Source organism: Triturus cristatus, chromosome 11 (assembly GCF_964204655.1).
Source record: "Triturus cristatus chromosome 11, aTriCri1.1, whole genome shotgun sequence".
In the NCBI taxonomy this organism is placed as follows: domain Eukaryota; kingdom Metazoa; phylum Chordata; class Amphibia; order Caudata; family Salamandridae; genus Triturus; species Triturus cristatus.
In genome coordinates, this window is record NC_140594.1 from 1,146,191,266 (window position 1) to 1,146,207,160 (window position 15,895).

Sequence of the window (15,895 nt, forward strand, 5' to 3'; positions counted from 1 at the left end):
TCAGAAACTGGCCTAGGTTGTCATGGGAGCAGGACCCAGCTGACTAACTGTCCTCCCAGGGTTTATTTTAGAACTAACTGGTGACTGAGTGAACTTGAGAAATGTCGGTTATTCTGGTTGGGTGACATGTTTTCAGTTCACCCGCATTGCATCAATTGTGAAAATTACCGGCAGTGGATGGCAGTGAACTTGGGGAGGGTTCAAGGTGCCTGAAGATGTGCTGGGGCATGCAAGGAGGCAGGCAGTGAGCAGACAGACGTGTCAGGGGCATCTCGTGAAAGGTTCACTTCCATCGAGTGCACTTCTGAAGGCGGTGCGTCCCTGCCCCAGCTAGTGACTGCCCTGGGACAGTGTGGGGTCTTCCTGTGAGCCTGCCCCTGGCTCGCAGGGGGTGCCCGTGGAGGCGCTGGGACAGACAGGTGTGTCAGGGGCATCTGGAGAAAGGTTCACTTCCACCGAGTGCACTTCTGAGGGCGGTGCGTCCCTGCCCCAGCCAGTGACTGCCCTGGGACAGTGTGGGGTCTTCCTGTGAGCCTGCCCCTGGCTCGCAAAGGGTGCCCGTGGAGGCGCTGGGACAGACAGGTGTGTCAGGGGCATCTCGTGAAAGATTCACTTCCATCGAGTGCACTTCTGAGGGCGGTGCGTCCCTGCCCCAGCCAGTGACTGCCCTGGGACAGTGTGGGGTCTTCCTGTGAGCCTGCCCCTGCCTGGCAGAGGGTGCCCGTGGAGGCGCAGGGCAGAGATGGCGATGCAATGCTGTTTACTGCTTATCTCCATGTTCTTACTGGGGACGACGGCGCAAAGCACTACTACAGGTAAGAGGCCAGATGCATGGACCATGAGCTTGTTAACCCTTTGTTGATGTTTGTGAAATGCATGTACCCCTTGTGTCTGTAAACATGTCTGTGAGTGGTGTTACCAATCAAGGCATACCATTCCTAGAAAGCAAAACAGCTCAATGGGCAGAAAGCATCAACTTTTGGGTTTGGTTTTTGCAACTTGGGGGTCGTCTTTACAGGCAATTTATCGTATCGGTTTCTCAAAACCGCTCACCAACAAGCATTTGCAATGCAATAGGTCTCGCATTTATGAGAGTTTGAGCTATTGGCATTGCAAATAACAATGCCTTTTATTTATGTTTTAAAAACATAAATAAAAGGAAGTGTCATTTACAGTGCTAATAGCATAAAGTCGCGTAACTGCGAGACCTTGTCTGATATCTGTCTGACTCCAGCCAGACCTAACACCCCCTTCGGACACAGCTGCATCCTTTAGACACCAAATTCGCCTATTACCTGCTCTCTTAAAACAAATGGACAGACATATTAGCAATGAGTGAGGACCTGTAGAACTGATGACGCACACATAGGCTACACATACATCGAGTTAAATACCCACTCTGTCCCAACTGGACAGGCCTGTTGACAACAAAGATATCTGCCACAAACTGCAGGTCACAGGAAGACTGACACAATCGACCCTGCAGGTCCCAAATAGTCACACACTCTGCACTGATATCCCCTAATGACAAAAGGAATGATGATAACACAGCCCGCCGTGTAATCTATTCAAGGGACATATCACAAAGCAAATCACGCCAAGGAGCACTGTAACACAGGCGCATCTTTGACACCAGGGCCAGACTGGCCGTAGCGGGCACCGGGCAATCCCCCAGTACGCCGCACTGGAGGGGGCTGGTTTTGGCAGGGCCGTTTCTAGGTGTTTTGCTGCCCTAGGCGAGAATTGAAAAATGCCGCCCCCTCCCTTTTGCTTTATTTGCAATTTGGACCAGTGTGTCATTGTGTGTGCGCGCGTGTGGGCTTCGGTGTCTGGAAAAGAATTTGTGTATGTGTGGAAGTGTGCGTGCGTTTGCGGGTGTGTCTGCGTGAATGTGTGCTTAGGTGTCTACAGAAAGGTTGTGTGTGTGTGTGGTTTGTTTAGGTGTCTCTGTGGGGAGTTGTGTGTGCTTGGATGTCTATAGGGAGTTTGTGTGTGGTTGTGTTTGAATGCGTGTGTTTAGAAAGGGAGAACGTGTGTGTGTGCTTGGGTGTCTATAGAGGGCCTCTGAACCCCGGCGCCAATGCTCCTGCTGCACTAATGGAGGCTACGGCTCTGGTCGGTGCATCCGATTAACGAAGGAACTGAGATTAGAGAAGGTTTAAACCTGGATCATCGCTCTGGGCCCACAGCAATGGAGTACTGTTGCTGCAGCACCTGGCTTCACACTGGCTACATTAGGGACAATTTGATGCACACGTACGCACGCACACCTCCGCACCAGTCAGACGCGCGTACATTCACAACTGCAGATACAACCACATATACACATGTTAACACACACGGGCCACCTGTGGGAGAATTAAACCATGTCAATGTCCTGAAGAATAGACTCAGGGAGCCACTCTAACACGGGTTATATAGTGAGTTGTGATCCAAACAAATGGGCACCAGGGGCATAACGCAGGCCCCTCCAAGCGAAGGAGGGGGCACGGTTGAGGGAGGGGGCTCGACCTCCTTGGGTCCCCTTTAGAGACAACACCAATGAATATCTGTGCAATATGGAAATCTCAGTGCAGTGGCCCCTCACCACATTCTTCAGGGGAGGCATCGTTTTGCATTACGCCACAGGGCTATATCTAAGCATATATCCTCCAGCCAAGGTTTATTCTGATAAGTGCCCCCCCCAACCACAGGCACAGACAGGCTAAGTATTCCTAAACACAGGCTAAAGCCTGGGCGCGGGTCTATAGGTACAGACTTAGAACCTGCTTGTAGGTGCCAAAACAAGCTAAGTAGAGTAGACACCCCCAACCAGAGAAAGCCAATTAATTATCCCACACCGAAGGCGAAGTACGAGTATTTATTACTCTCCACAAGAAACTCTAGCCACACACCCCTAAGTCTGAATTTGTATCATTCACATCTATGAACTGTTTATAAACGATGGGCAGCACCATCATCCTGTATTTCCTCTCCTCTATATGCTATTCAAATGTTACATTACGTCACAACTTTGCCGTACAGAGATAACCAATCCAATCCAAACAAGCTTTAAACAACATGTAGTCATAAAAGCACATTACAAAAATGATTCCATAAATATACATAAAAATGTCATTCACAGATTATAAAGCAATCCTGTTTGGGGAAGATAAGTTGAATATTGGTCGCATATAGCATGTTCAATAGAGCAAAACCTTATCATAAAAAACTCCATATTTACAAATGATAAAACTTGTACAAAATTCTTATTCGTAGGAACCCAGTAAGAACAGCTTCATCTTTGGTGGTTTAGGCCTGAGCTAAAGAAAATCTGGATGAATTTGGATGGTTGGGAGACATTTACAATACTGGTTCAATATACTGACTAATCACAGTTTACATAAGCATTTCACACAGGTATTGATTTCAGCCTTATTGCCCACATCCACCCCAGATATTTTGCAACAGCTTTTGAGATGGTAGATGAAGTACTAGTGCGTATAATCCTTTTATCTTCCGCACTCCTTCCAAAACCTAGCAATTTACATATGGGACTCAGCCAAACCCGGCGAGAGATAACATAACATCTCTTCTCATCTGCTGAGTGGTTATGCACCAACGTTTCGCACAGTCATTTGTTTTTTTCATGAGCTGCACTTCCTCTATGTGATTCATTAGTCATCGCCTTCCAGCAGAGCATGCTATGCACGTAACATCCCTCGCGTCCCCATGGATGCCGTTCATGAGATGGGTACCACAGACGTTGGTGAGCTTATTTTCCCAGGGGGAGAACAAGACAGGCAGCAGTCTCCAAATGCAGAGTCCCCAGTCTAACCTCCATTCAGCGCTAGATCACGTCCCTCGCCTCACACCCCCACCACCTCCACGCGAACCGCTTACCTTGTGCATCCCCTCCGCTGATCAGCATTGCAATGGCTTTACCGGAGCCCGAAACATTCTCAAAAAACATCTTGTCTGGCTGCGCCATGATCGTTCCGGGTCTTCCCTTAACAAGGGTAGTTAGTTAAAAAATACACTTATAAACTACCTGGCTCTTGGCCGACCCGGATCGCACCACGGCCTCCCCCGGGACCTGCTGGGCCTCAGACGGTAACTCTCTGAGCACCCGTAGTGCTCAAACGTGACTTCACGTCAGGTCGAGTTGTAGAAGGAGCAAGGCGTTACCCAATGCACTTTCGAGGTCGAAGGCCGTTCCGATTCCCAAACTCATGTTTTTTGCCACCCTCCCCTTTTGCCGCCCTAGGCGGCCGCCTAGTCTTGCCTAATGGTAGAAACGGCCCTGGGTTTTGGGCCCCTGGGGGCCGTTTTTGTAACAGGGCCGTTTTTAGGTCTCGCCTGAGCCAGCGCTTTAGCGCTGCTCTCGCGAGAGCTTTTGTAAATGGGGGATCTGGAAGTGCAAACGAGTGCTTTCAGGCCTCCAAATACAGTGCATGTGCGCCGGGCGTGCGCACCATTTGGCAGCCTGCACACCATTTGCTTTCACTTTCGCGGCCGCTTTGATGTTTGATCGCGATCACTTTCACTTTCGCGGCCGCATGGCCGCTTGTTGTGTGGAGACGGTATGCATGCTCTGGTATGGTATTTTGTATATTCGAGGCATCTGAAAACAACATTTGTATGTAAACATTTGGTCATTCTTGGTGGCTCACCGAGATAGTTGGTGGTTTCTCGCCGAAGTCCGCAGCACCTTCCTTCCAGCGAACCACCTGAAAATAATAAATGTCCACACACAAAAACACTATGTTCAGCTCTGTAGAAAAAAAGTCTTGAAAGCAGTTTGGTTGAATGAAGCGTGTTACGGCCATTAATCTACCCAATACTGCTTCTTTACATTCACAGAACTCGGATCTCTTTAGAAAGGAAGTGCTTAAATTAGAATAATACACACATTTCTTCAAGATAACACAACCCCCATTGAAAGGCCTTCAAATGAGCCAAAATTTTAACTTATTCACCAATTCTGCTCTCTGACTATTGGAAAAAATGAAATGACTCATTTTATGAGATGATGATTTGTATAAGCACTTGCACTTTATGAATGTCGATCTTTAATTGAGTTTTACTTTAAAATAATCTAACGTGCGGATATATTTTATTTTATATTTTTTGCGCCCTCACAATTGATTCAAATACGTTTTAAACATATAACAGAATGCATTTGTCCAATGAATTTATATGCTATAAGATGGCGCACGAAGATGCAACATAGAAACTTTAGTTACACCTTTGTTAGTTTCCATGATTTTTTTGTTTGGTCACTTGATATAAACACTAGGAGTAATGGCGCTCACTTGTTGCGAACAAGGTTGTATGTGAATACCGAAACGCGTTGACTTGCGCTTATCCCGTAATAAAATCCTTTAAGAATCATGTTGGAGTGCCATGCTTGTTTTCATAAATTGGAAAGACGAGACTATTCATATATATGTCGCAGACAACTTCGCAGCGGCACCACCGGCGTTTTGGACAACATGCCAGCATCCGCCAAATGGAGGCCTTTGCTGAGCTGATGAAACTTTAATGCCCGCAATGTGCAGACACTAACATCTCTGACGGGTCTGACATGTCCACTATTTGAATTTTTGTCTTCGGCTTACAATCTACTGCTTCAGAAAATAGGAGTTGTCTGACGTGTTTTGGTTTCGACCTACACCTGGAAGGGATGTAAACTAACCTATGTAATGAATAACAACGAAAAGGTAAAAGTGTGGTGTAATGTTCATGTTTATAACTCTGCAGGAAATATGCACTGATTAACCAGCCTGACCGGGTTACATGTCTCTAGCCCCTGTTTATCCAGCAAATTATGGGGCATATTATCAAGCCAGGCGATAAAATTATCGCCGCTTTAGCGGCAGAAAACTGCCACTAAACGGCAATAATGGGCTTGATAATATGCTCTATGGAATTCCAATTGAAACCCATGATAGATGTGAAGGACAGCTAACCTGGGCTTCAATTGGAATTCCTTAGAGCATATTATCAAGCCCATTATCGCCGTTTTAGCGGCAGTTTTCTGCCGCTAAAGCGGCGATAATTATATCGCCTGGCTTGTTAATATGCCCCTATGTCTTGTTTTATAGAACAAGGCCATATGAAGAGCACTACATCAGTGACGACCTGGGTAGGCAATGTATACAGATAATAAGGTTCATTAGCATGCACTAACGTGTATGTGCAGTGACCCCCGTATGGCAGTTCCTCAAAGTTTCTGACTGTTCAGCACCTCTCCCAGTTTATAAAACCCCTTCATGTCACTGGTATAGTGTCTGGCGAATCCTCTCTCCATGTCGAGGCTTTTAAACTCTCAGGGGCAGATTTATGTTCCCTGGCGCATCCGTGCAAATCAGCAAGGATGCGCCAGGAAAGATACGTCACGCAAGTTTACCCTTGCGCCACACATGATGTGCCGCATTTACAATGCGGCGCATCATGGCGCAGGAATAAACAGATGCGTGACGCATCCGATGGCGTAAGGTTGGCGCAGTGCTTCAGTTGCGTCGCAAGCGCGACGCAACTCCAGCACTGTTCCGACCTACCCTATCCCTAACATGGTGCGTCAAGCCTTACGCCTGCTTCAAGCAGGCGCAGGGTTTTGGCGCATCAGCGTTGGGAAAGTGACTCTGTGAAATCTTATAGATTTGACTGAGTCACTTTTCAGGGGCGTTCCTGCGACGGAATGCCCCCCCCCCTCTGTCGACACGCCCACGTGAAACCTGACGCAGGTTTTACGTGGCGCAGGGCTTTACATCGTGACGCATCTCCATAGATGCGTCACGATGTAAATATGGCGCAATGTGGCGCAGGGTTTACACCGCCGCTGCGTCACAAAAGTGACGCAACGGCGGCGTAAAACTGGCGCATTTCCAATATAGATCTGCCCCTCAATTTTCAGGACTGTCTAATCTTCAGCAGTGTTTCTTTTCGACCCTCCTCTCAGCCCCCTCACACCCTCAGTTGCTGATTATACTATCTGGTGGGTCTTAATTGAACTGAACGCATTTGTGTTGAGGTTTCTGTCCTTATGCATCTTCGTGGTCCTTAGGAACAATTGTACCTGTGGGCTCCAGATCAGGCTGGCTGGGCTCCAGGTGGGTAAAACCTTCCCTCTAATGGTGATCATGTTCACCAATTTGTCAACCATCCACCTCGACCATACACTGCTGCAAAACCTTATATCTCGCAGACATGCAGCAGCTCAGAGGGCCCTTCTGACTCCTCCGCTTTAGCTGCTTCCGACAAACAATTCAGCTCCCATCTGGTGCAGACGCCCTAATTGGTCCAATCTGAAGTTCTAGGCCTACTGGCACAGCAGGAGTTTTAGCCCAATGCTTCCATGCTCCTTAGCGTCAAGCTCCACCCGGAAATTCCACCTTTTGATGCATTAAAGTCAATAGTAAATAGTCTCATGTATTTATGATGTATCTGTGTAAATCCGCTAGAACATTTCAGTAGAGAATTCACAAAGCCCACATGCCACGCTTTAAAGTCAGTAACCTTCAACTGCTTCATTCTAATAGGATGGTGCACAATAAGTCAGTAAATGATAGTTGCAATGCATTTAATGTTTTCTTTATCTATAAATAAATGTGTCTGCCCCATTGCATTGACAACCAAGCCTCTAAGCAACTACCTTATTGGAAATAAAAAAGGGAGCAGTCTTTGAATAGCCGCAGAATCTCCTGATTCTATTGAATACATGTCTAGTTTGTCCCTACACTGTTTCTTGCTTAGTTGGTTTATGAAGGAGTTAGTCATTTATTTAAAGTTATTTTAAAAACACAGTCTTACACTAGGTTCTACACCAGAGCATAGGGGGTAAAGTTTGAGCATAATTAAAAACCTGACAGACACAATGTCGATCCTCCTCTATCACATTCCTCATTCGGTGAATACTCATCATCGTAAATCTTCAGTTGAAAGTCAGTCTGAAAAACCCAATTTTAAGTCTCCTGGTGCGTCGCTGTACTTTAAAGTATTTATTAAATCTCTGCACATAGCTGTACTTCGCTGCTTCGGCTGTATTTTAATGTCAAGAGGAGTTTAAAAATGTGTCATTGAGAAGGCTACAATAAAAAAATAGAAATGGCAACAATATGCGTGGCCTGAGGCACATGTACTAAGCATAAAGTCAGCAGGGAGCGCTGAAATCTAATCCGATACCGTCCTTTACCGGATCGCCCACACTGACAGGGAAAACAAGCATTTGCAATGCAATAGGTCTCGCATTTATACGAGTTTGAGCTATTGGCATTGTAAATGACAATGCTTTTTATTTAAGTTTTAAAAAAAAAAAAACATAAATAAAAGGCACTGTCATTTACAATGCCAATAGCTCAAACTCGTATAAATGCGAGACCTATTGCATTGCAAATGCTTGTTGTTACAGGGCCGTTTTTGCAGCATAGCTGCAAATTCGGCCCTGTAACAAAATCGGGCGAAAACCGGCCCTGGCAAAGAGCTCGGCGGCACCCCCAAACCCCGGGGGGCTGGCCGAGCAATTTGCCAGCGCCGGTTTTGGTTCCCAGTCCGGCCCTGTTTGACACCCCCGCACTCTTGAGCGACTCCCGGGGCCTCGGCAGACCCGTAAGATTACAGTGTGGAAGACCCCTGCTGCAGAAAACACCGGACATCACCGGACAACTTCGAAGGTTCACTACCAGCACCATAAAAGAGTCCTTCTCCGCCAATACGAGCTGCCAGCATCAATACGTAATAGAAACATGTGCATGTATAGCTCACACTTCCTCATCGTCCCATAACACCATAACTGCACCTTGAAGGTCATGACACGAAACACTTACGCATAGGGTCAAAGCAGGGCCAACAGTCTCCTGAACCCCTTCACCCCCCACAGTGTAGCGTGCTATCCACGTGGACAATCCCTGCAGCGCCCCACCTAGAGGCAACAAGCATTGGCATAGCCAATAGGTCTCGCCTTTGGGACCTTATAAGTGTTTAGCCATGCAGCACATTATCCCCCACTGGCCTGCACACACACGGCGAGCCTTAAATAATATAGCGCCACATACCTGGGAAGAGCGGCGAGAACAGGGTTTTAAGCCACGCTGCGCAGAGACATGCCATGGTGACAGCTGTGGAACATCACTAACATAGCACGTGCAACTCTTACTTACCTTGAGACGCACCTGCCTCAGAGTCTGGATCTGAGGAGCACATTTGTTGAAGGACAGCAGTCCCCGGGATAATGGAATATGTGTCTGGAAGTGAGCCAGCCCAATCTGACGCAACTGGGACAAATGTCTTGCTGCCATCCCTCACCCAACTACACCCCACTACACGGAAGGCACGAGGCTGACCCTTTAGAAGTCCCTACATTGTCAGACGGCTGTGCACATCTCACAGCGGTTTGCACCTAGAATTGCATTGTTGGAAAATTGCACAACCGTGGCTGAAGATCCCTTGAAACGCTCAATTAAATATAGCAAGTATGAGTGATCGTAGAGGGAGTAGGCAGCAGTAAAATAAGAGTAAATGTTCACCTTAAGACTGTGAGGTCTTTATAGCTTTTGACAATTACTGAATCTCTAAGTAAGTGACAGGCCAGAGGGACTGTCACCCTAAGACTGACAGATCTCAGGTGAAAGGCTGGCAGACGCGAGCGAACGACCTCAGACCCCCCATCCCTATGTCTGATGCACTGTCGCTGATAGTGTGACTAGTGTGAATGCTCAGCTCAGTCTGTCAGAAGCGTATGCCTCAGAGTGATTGAGTTGAATCTGTCACCAGCCTCCTGACAGATTCCTGTGCACGCACACAATGTTAGTAACCCTGGAAAGTGAATGACTGACAGACCAGAGTGGTTGTCACCCTCAGTCGGTCTAATTCTAGCCTGTAAACAGACAATGACCCTGAGGAGGGAGTAACTGGCAGATCCCAGTCACTGCCACCCTCAGGCTGACAGGACCCTAGACTGTATACAGTACTGACTCTGGAGACTGAGTGAAGACCACAGTGACTGCCACCCTCAGGCTGACAGGACCCTAGACTGTATAAAGTGACTGACCACAGAGAGTGAGAAAGTGAGTGGGAGACCACAGTGACTGTCACCCTCAGACTGACAGGACCCAAGACTGTATACAGTACTGACTCTGGAGACTGAGTGAAGACCACAGTGACTGTCACCCTCAGACTGACAGGACCCTAGACTGTATACAGTACTGACTCTGGAGACTGAGTGAAGACCACAGTGACTGTAACCCCAAGGCTGACAGGATCCTAGACTGTATACAGTACTGACTCTGGAGACTGAGTGAAGACCACAGTGACTGTCACCCTCAGACTGACAGGACCCTAGACTGTATACAGTACTGACTCTGGAGACTGAGTGAAGACCACAGTGACTGTAACCCCAAGGCTGACAGGATCCTAGACTGTATACAGTACTGACTCTGGAGACTGAGTGAAGACCACAGTGACTGTCACCCTCAGACTGACAGGACCCTAGACTGTATACAGTACTGACTCTGGAGACTGAGTGAAGACCACAGTGACTGTAACCCCAAGGCTGACAGGATCCTAGACTGTATACAGTGACTGACCACGGAGACTGAGTGAAGACCACAGTGACTGTCACCCTCAGGCTGACAGGACCCTAGACTGTATACAGTACTGACTCTGGAGACTGAATGAAGACCACAGTGACTGTAACCCCAAGGCTGACAGGATCCTAGACTGTATACAGTACTGACTCTGGAGACTGAGTGAAGACCACAGTGACTGTCACCCCCAGGCTGACAGGACCCTAGACTGTATACAGTACTGACTCTGGAGACTGAATGAAGACCACAGTGACTGTAACCCCAAGGCTGACAGGATCCTAGACTGTATACAGTACTGACTCTGGAGACTGAGTGAAGACCACAGTGACTGTCACCCCCAGGCTGACAGGACCCTAGACTGTATACAGTACTGACTCTGGAGACTGAGTGAAGACCACAGTGACTGTCACCCTCGGGCTGACAGGACCCTAGACTGTATACAGTGACTGACCACAGAGAGTGAGAAAGTGAGTGGGAGACCACAGTGACTGTCACCCTCAGGCTGACAGGACCCAAGACTGTATACAGTACTGACTCTGGAGACTGAGTGAAGACCACAGTGACTGTCACCCTCAGGCTGACAGGACCCTAGACTGTATACAGTGACTGACCACGGAGAGTGAGAAAGTGAGTGGGAGACCACAGTGACTGTCACCCTCAGGCTGACAGGATCCTAGACTGTATACAGTACTGACTCTGGAGACTGAGTGAAGACCACAGTGGCTGTCACCCTCAGGCTGACAGGACCCTAGACTGTATACAGTACTGACTCTGGAGACTGAATGAAGACCACAGTGACTGTCACCCTCAGGCTGACAGGACCCTAGACTGTATACAGTACTTACTCTGGAGACTGAGTGAAGACCACAGTGACTGTCACCCTCAGGCTGACAGGACCCTAGACTGTATACAGTACTGACTCTGGAGACTGAGTGAAGACCACAGTGATTGTCACCCTCAGGCTGACAGGACCCTAGACTGTATACAGTACTGACTCTGGAGACTGAGTGAAGACCACAGTGACTGTCACCCCCAGGCTGACAGGACCCTAGACTGTATACAGTACTGACTCTGGAGACTGAATGAAGACCACAGTGACTGTCACCCCCAGGCTGACAGGATCCTAGACTGTATACAGTACTGACTCTGGAGAGTGAGTGAAGACCACAGTGACTGTCACCCTCAGGCTGACAGGAGCCTAGACTGTATACAGTACTGACTCTGGAGACTGAGTGAAGACCACAGTGACTGTCACCCTCAGGCTGACAGGACCCTAGACTGTATACAGTACTGACTCTGGAGACTGAGTGAAGACCACAGTGACTGTCACCCCCAGGCTGACAGGACCCTAAACTGTATACAGTACTGACTCTGGAGACACAGTGAAGACCACAGTGACTGTCACCCCCAGGCTGACAGGAACCTAGACTGTATACAGTACTGACTCTGGAGACTGAGTGAAGACCACAGTGACTGCCACCCTCAGACTGACAGGAACCTAGACTGTATACAGTACTGACTCTGGAGACTGAGTGAAGACCACAGTGACTGTCACCCTCAGACTGACAGGACCCTAGACTGTATAAAGTACTGACTCTGGAGAGTGAGTGAAGACCACAGTGACTGTCACCCCCAGGCTGACAGGACCCTAGACTGTATACAGTACTGACTCTGGAGACTGAGTGAAGACCACAGTGACTGTCACCCTCAGGCTGACAGGACCCTAGACTGTATACAGTGACTGACCACAGAGAGTGAGAAAGTGAGTGGGAGACCACAGTGACTGTCACCCTCAGGCTGACAGGACCCAAGACTGTATACAGTACTGACTCTGGAGACTGAGTGAAGACCACAGTGACTGTCACCCTCAGACTAGAAGGACCCTAGACTGTATACAGTGACTGACCACAGAGAGTGAGAAAATGAGTGGGAGACCACAGTGACTGTCACCCTCAGGCTGACAGGACCCTAGACTGTATACAGTACTGACTCTGGAGACTGAGTGAAGACCACAGTGACTGTCACCCTCAGACTAGAAGGACCCTAGACTGTATACAGTACTGACTCTGGAGACTGAGTAAAGACCACAGTGACTGTCACCCTCAGGCTGACAGGACCCTAGACTGTATACAGTACTGACTCTGGAGACTGAGTGAAGACCACAGTGACTGTAACCCCAAGGCTGACAGGATCCTAGACTGTATACAGTACTGACTCTGGAGACTGAGTGAAGACCACAGTGACTGTCACCCTCAGGCTGACAGGACCCTAGACTGTATACAGTACTGACTCTGGAGACTGAGTGAAGACCACAGTGACTCTCACCCTCAGGCTGACAGGACCCTAGACTGTATACAGTGACTGACCACAGAGAGTGAGAAAGTGAGTGGGAGACCACAGTGACTGTCACCCTCAGGCTGACAGGACCCAAGACTGTATACAGTACTGACTTTGGAGACTGAGTGAAGACCACAGTGACTGTCACCCTCAGGCTGACAGGACCCTAGACTGTATACAGTGACTGACCACGGAGAGTGAGAAAGTGAGTGGGAGACCACAGTGACTGTCACCCTTAGGCTGACAGGATCCTAGACTGTATACAGTACTGACTCTGGAGACTGAGTGAAGACCACAGTGACTGTCACCCTCAGGCTGACAGGACCCTAGACTGTATACAGTACTGACTCTGGAGACTGAGTGAAGACCACAGTGACTGTCACCCTCAGGCTGACAGGACCCTAGACTGTATACAGTACTGACTCTGGAGAGTGAGTGAAGACCACAGTGACTGTCACCCTCAGACTGACAGGACCCAAGACTGTATACAGTACTGACTCTGGAGAGTGAGTGAAGACCACAGTGACTGTCACCCTCAGACTGACAGGACCCTAGTCTGTGTACAGTACTGACTCTGGAGAGTGAGTGAAGACCACAGTGACTGTCACCCTCAGACTAGCAGGACCCTAGACTGTGTACAGTACTGACTCTGGAGACTTCTTGAAGACCACAGTGACTGTCACCCCCAGACTGACAGGACCCAAGACTGTAAACAGTACTGACTCTGGAGAGTGAGTGAAGACCACAGTGACTGTCACCCTCAGACTAGAAGGATCCTAGACTGTATGCAGTGACTGACCACAGAGAGTGAGAAAGTGAGTGGGAGACCACAGTGACTGTCACCCTCAGGCTGACAGGACCCTAGACTGTATACAGTGACTGACCACGGAGAGTGAGAAAGTGAGTGGGAGACCACAGTGACTGTCACCCTCAGGCTGACAGGATCCTAGACTGTATACAGTACTGACTCTGGAGACTGAGTGAAGACCACAGTGACTGTCACCCTCAGCCTGACAGGACCCTAGACTGTATACAGTACTGACTCTGGAGACTGAGTGAAGACCACAGTGACTGTCACCCTCAGGCTGACAGGACCCTAGACTGTATACAGTACTGACTCTGGAGAGTGAGTGAAGACCACAGTGACTGTCACCCCCAGGCTGACAGGATCCTAGACTGTATACAGTACTGACTCTGGAGACTGAGTGAAGACCACAGTGACTGTCACCCTCAGGCTGACAGGATCCTAGACTGTATACAGTACTGACTCTGGAGACTGAGTGAAGACCACAGTGACTGTCACCCCCAGGCTGACAGGATCCTAGACTGTATACAGTACTGACTCTGGAGACTGAGTGAAGACCACAGTGACTGTCACCCTCAGGCTGACAGGATCCTAGACTGTATACAGTACTGACTCTGGAGACTGAGTGAAGACCACAGTGACTGTCACCCTCAGGCTGACAGGACCCTAGACTGTATAAAGTGACTGACCACAGAGAGTGAGAAAGTGAGTGGGAGACCACAATGACTGTCACCTTCAGGCTGACAGGAACCAAGACTGTATACCGTACTGACTCTGGAGACTGAGGGAAGACCACAGTGACTGTCACCCTCAGGCTGACAGGACCCTAGACTGTATACAGTGACTGACCACGGAGAGTGAGAAAATGAGTGGGAGACCACAGTGACTGTCAACCTCAGGCTGACAGTATCCTAGACTGTATACAGTACTGACTCTGGAGACTGAGTGAAGACCACAGTGACTGTCACCCTCAGGCTGACAGGACCCTAGACTGTATACAGTACTGACTCTGGAGACTGAGTGAAGACCACAGTGGCTGTCACCCTCAGGCTGACAGGACCCTAGACTGTATACAGTACTGACTCTGGAGACTGAGTGAAGACCACAGTGACTGTCACCCTCAGGCTGACAGGACCCTAGACTGTATACAGTACTGACTCTGGAGAGTGAGTGAAGACCACAGTGACTGTCACCCTCAGACTGACAGGACCCAAGACTGTATACAGTACTGACTCTGGAGAGTGAGTGAAGACCACAGTGACTGTCACCCTCAGACTGACAGGACCCTAGTCTGTGTACAGTACTGACTCTGGAGAGTGAGTGAAGACCACAGTGACTGTCACCCTCAGACTAGCAGGACCCTAGACTGTGTACATTACTGACTCTGGAGACTTCTTGAAGACCACAGTGACTGTCACCCCCAGACTGACAGGACCCAAGACTGTAAACAGTACTGACTCTGGAGAGTGAGTGAAGACCACAGTGACTGTCACCCTCAGACTAGAAGGACCCTAGACTGTATACAGTGACTGACCACAGAGAGTGAGAAAGTGAGTGGGAGACCACAGTGACTGTCACCCTCAGGCTGACAGGACCCTAGACTGTATACAGTACTGACTCTGGAGACTGAGTAAAGACCACAGTGACTGTCACCCTCAGGCTGACAGGACCCTAGACTGTATACAGTACTGACTCTGGAGACTGAGTGAAGACCACAGTGACTGTAACCCCAAGGCTGACAGGATCCTAGACTGTATACAGTACTGACTCTGGAGACTGAGTGAAGACCACAGTGACTGTCACCCTCAGGCTGACAGGACCCTAGACTGTATACAGTACTGACTCTGGAGACTGAGTGACGACCACAGTGACTGTCACCCTCAGGCTGACAGGACCCTAGACTGTATACAGTGACTGACCACAGAGAGTGAGAAAGTGAGTGGGAGACCACAGTGACTGTCACCCTCAGGCTGACAGGACCCAAGACTGTATACAGTACTGACTCTGGAGACTGAGTGAAGACCACAGTGACTGTCACCCTCAGGCTGACAGGACCCTAGACTGTATACAGTGACTGACCATGGAGAGTGAGAAAGTGAGTGGGAGACCACAGTGACTGTCACCCTTAGGCTGACAGGATCCTAGACTGTATACAGTACTGACTCTGGAGACTGAGTGAAGACCACAG

At 48.8% G+C, this 15,895-nt stretch overlaps 1 protein-coding gene across 1 annotated transcript in view; it reads left to right on the forward strand.

Annotated features, from left to right (window-relative positions):
• Window positions 1-282: 282 nt before the first annotated feature.
• Window positions 283-15,895, forward strand: part of LOC146788605 (uncharacterized) — a 278,749-nt gene continuing 263,136 nt past the window's right edge. Inside the window, exon 1 of the mRNA XM_085633176.1 lies at window positions 283-815. Within this exon, the coding sequence (XP_085489302.1) occupies window positions 743-815 (73 nt within the window). The 5' untranslated portion in view covers window positions 283-742. The remainder of the gene's footprint in view (window positions 816-15,895) is intronic.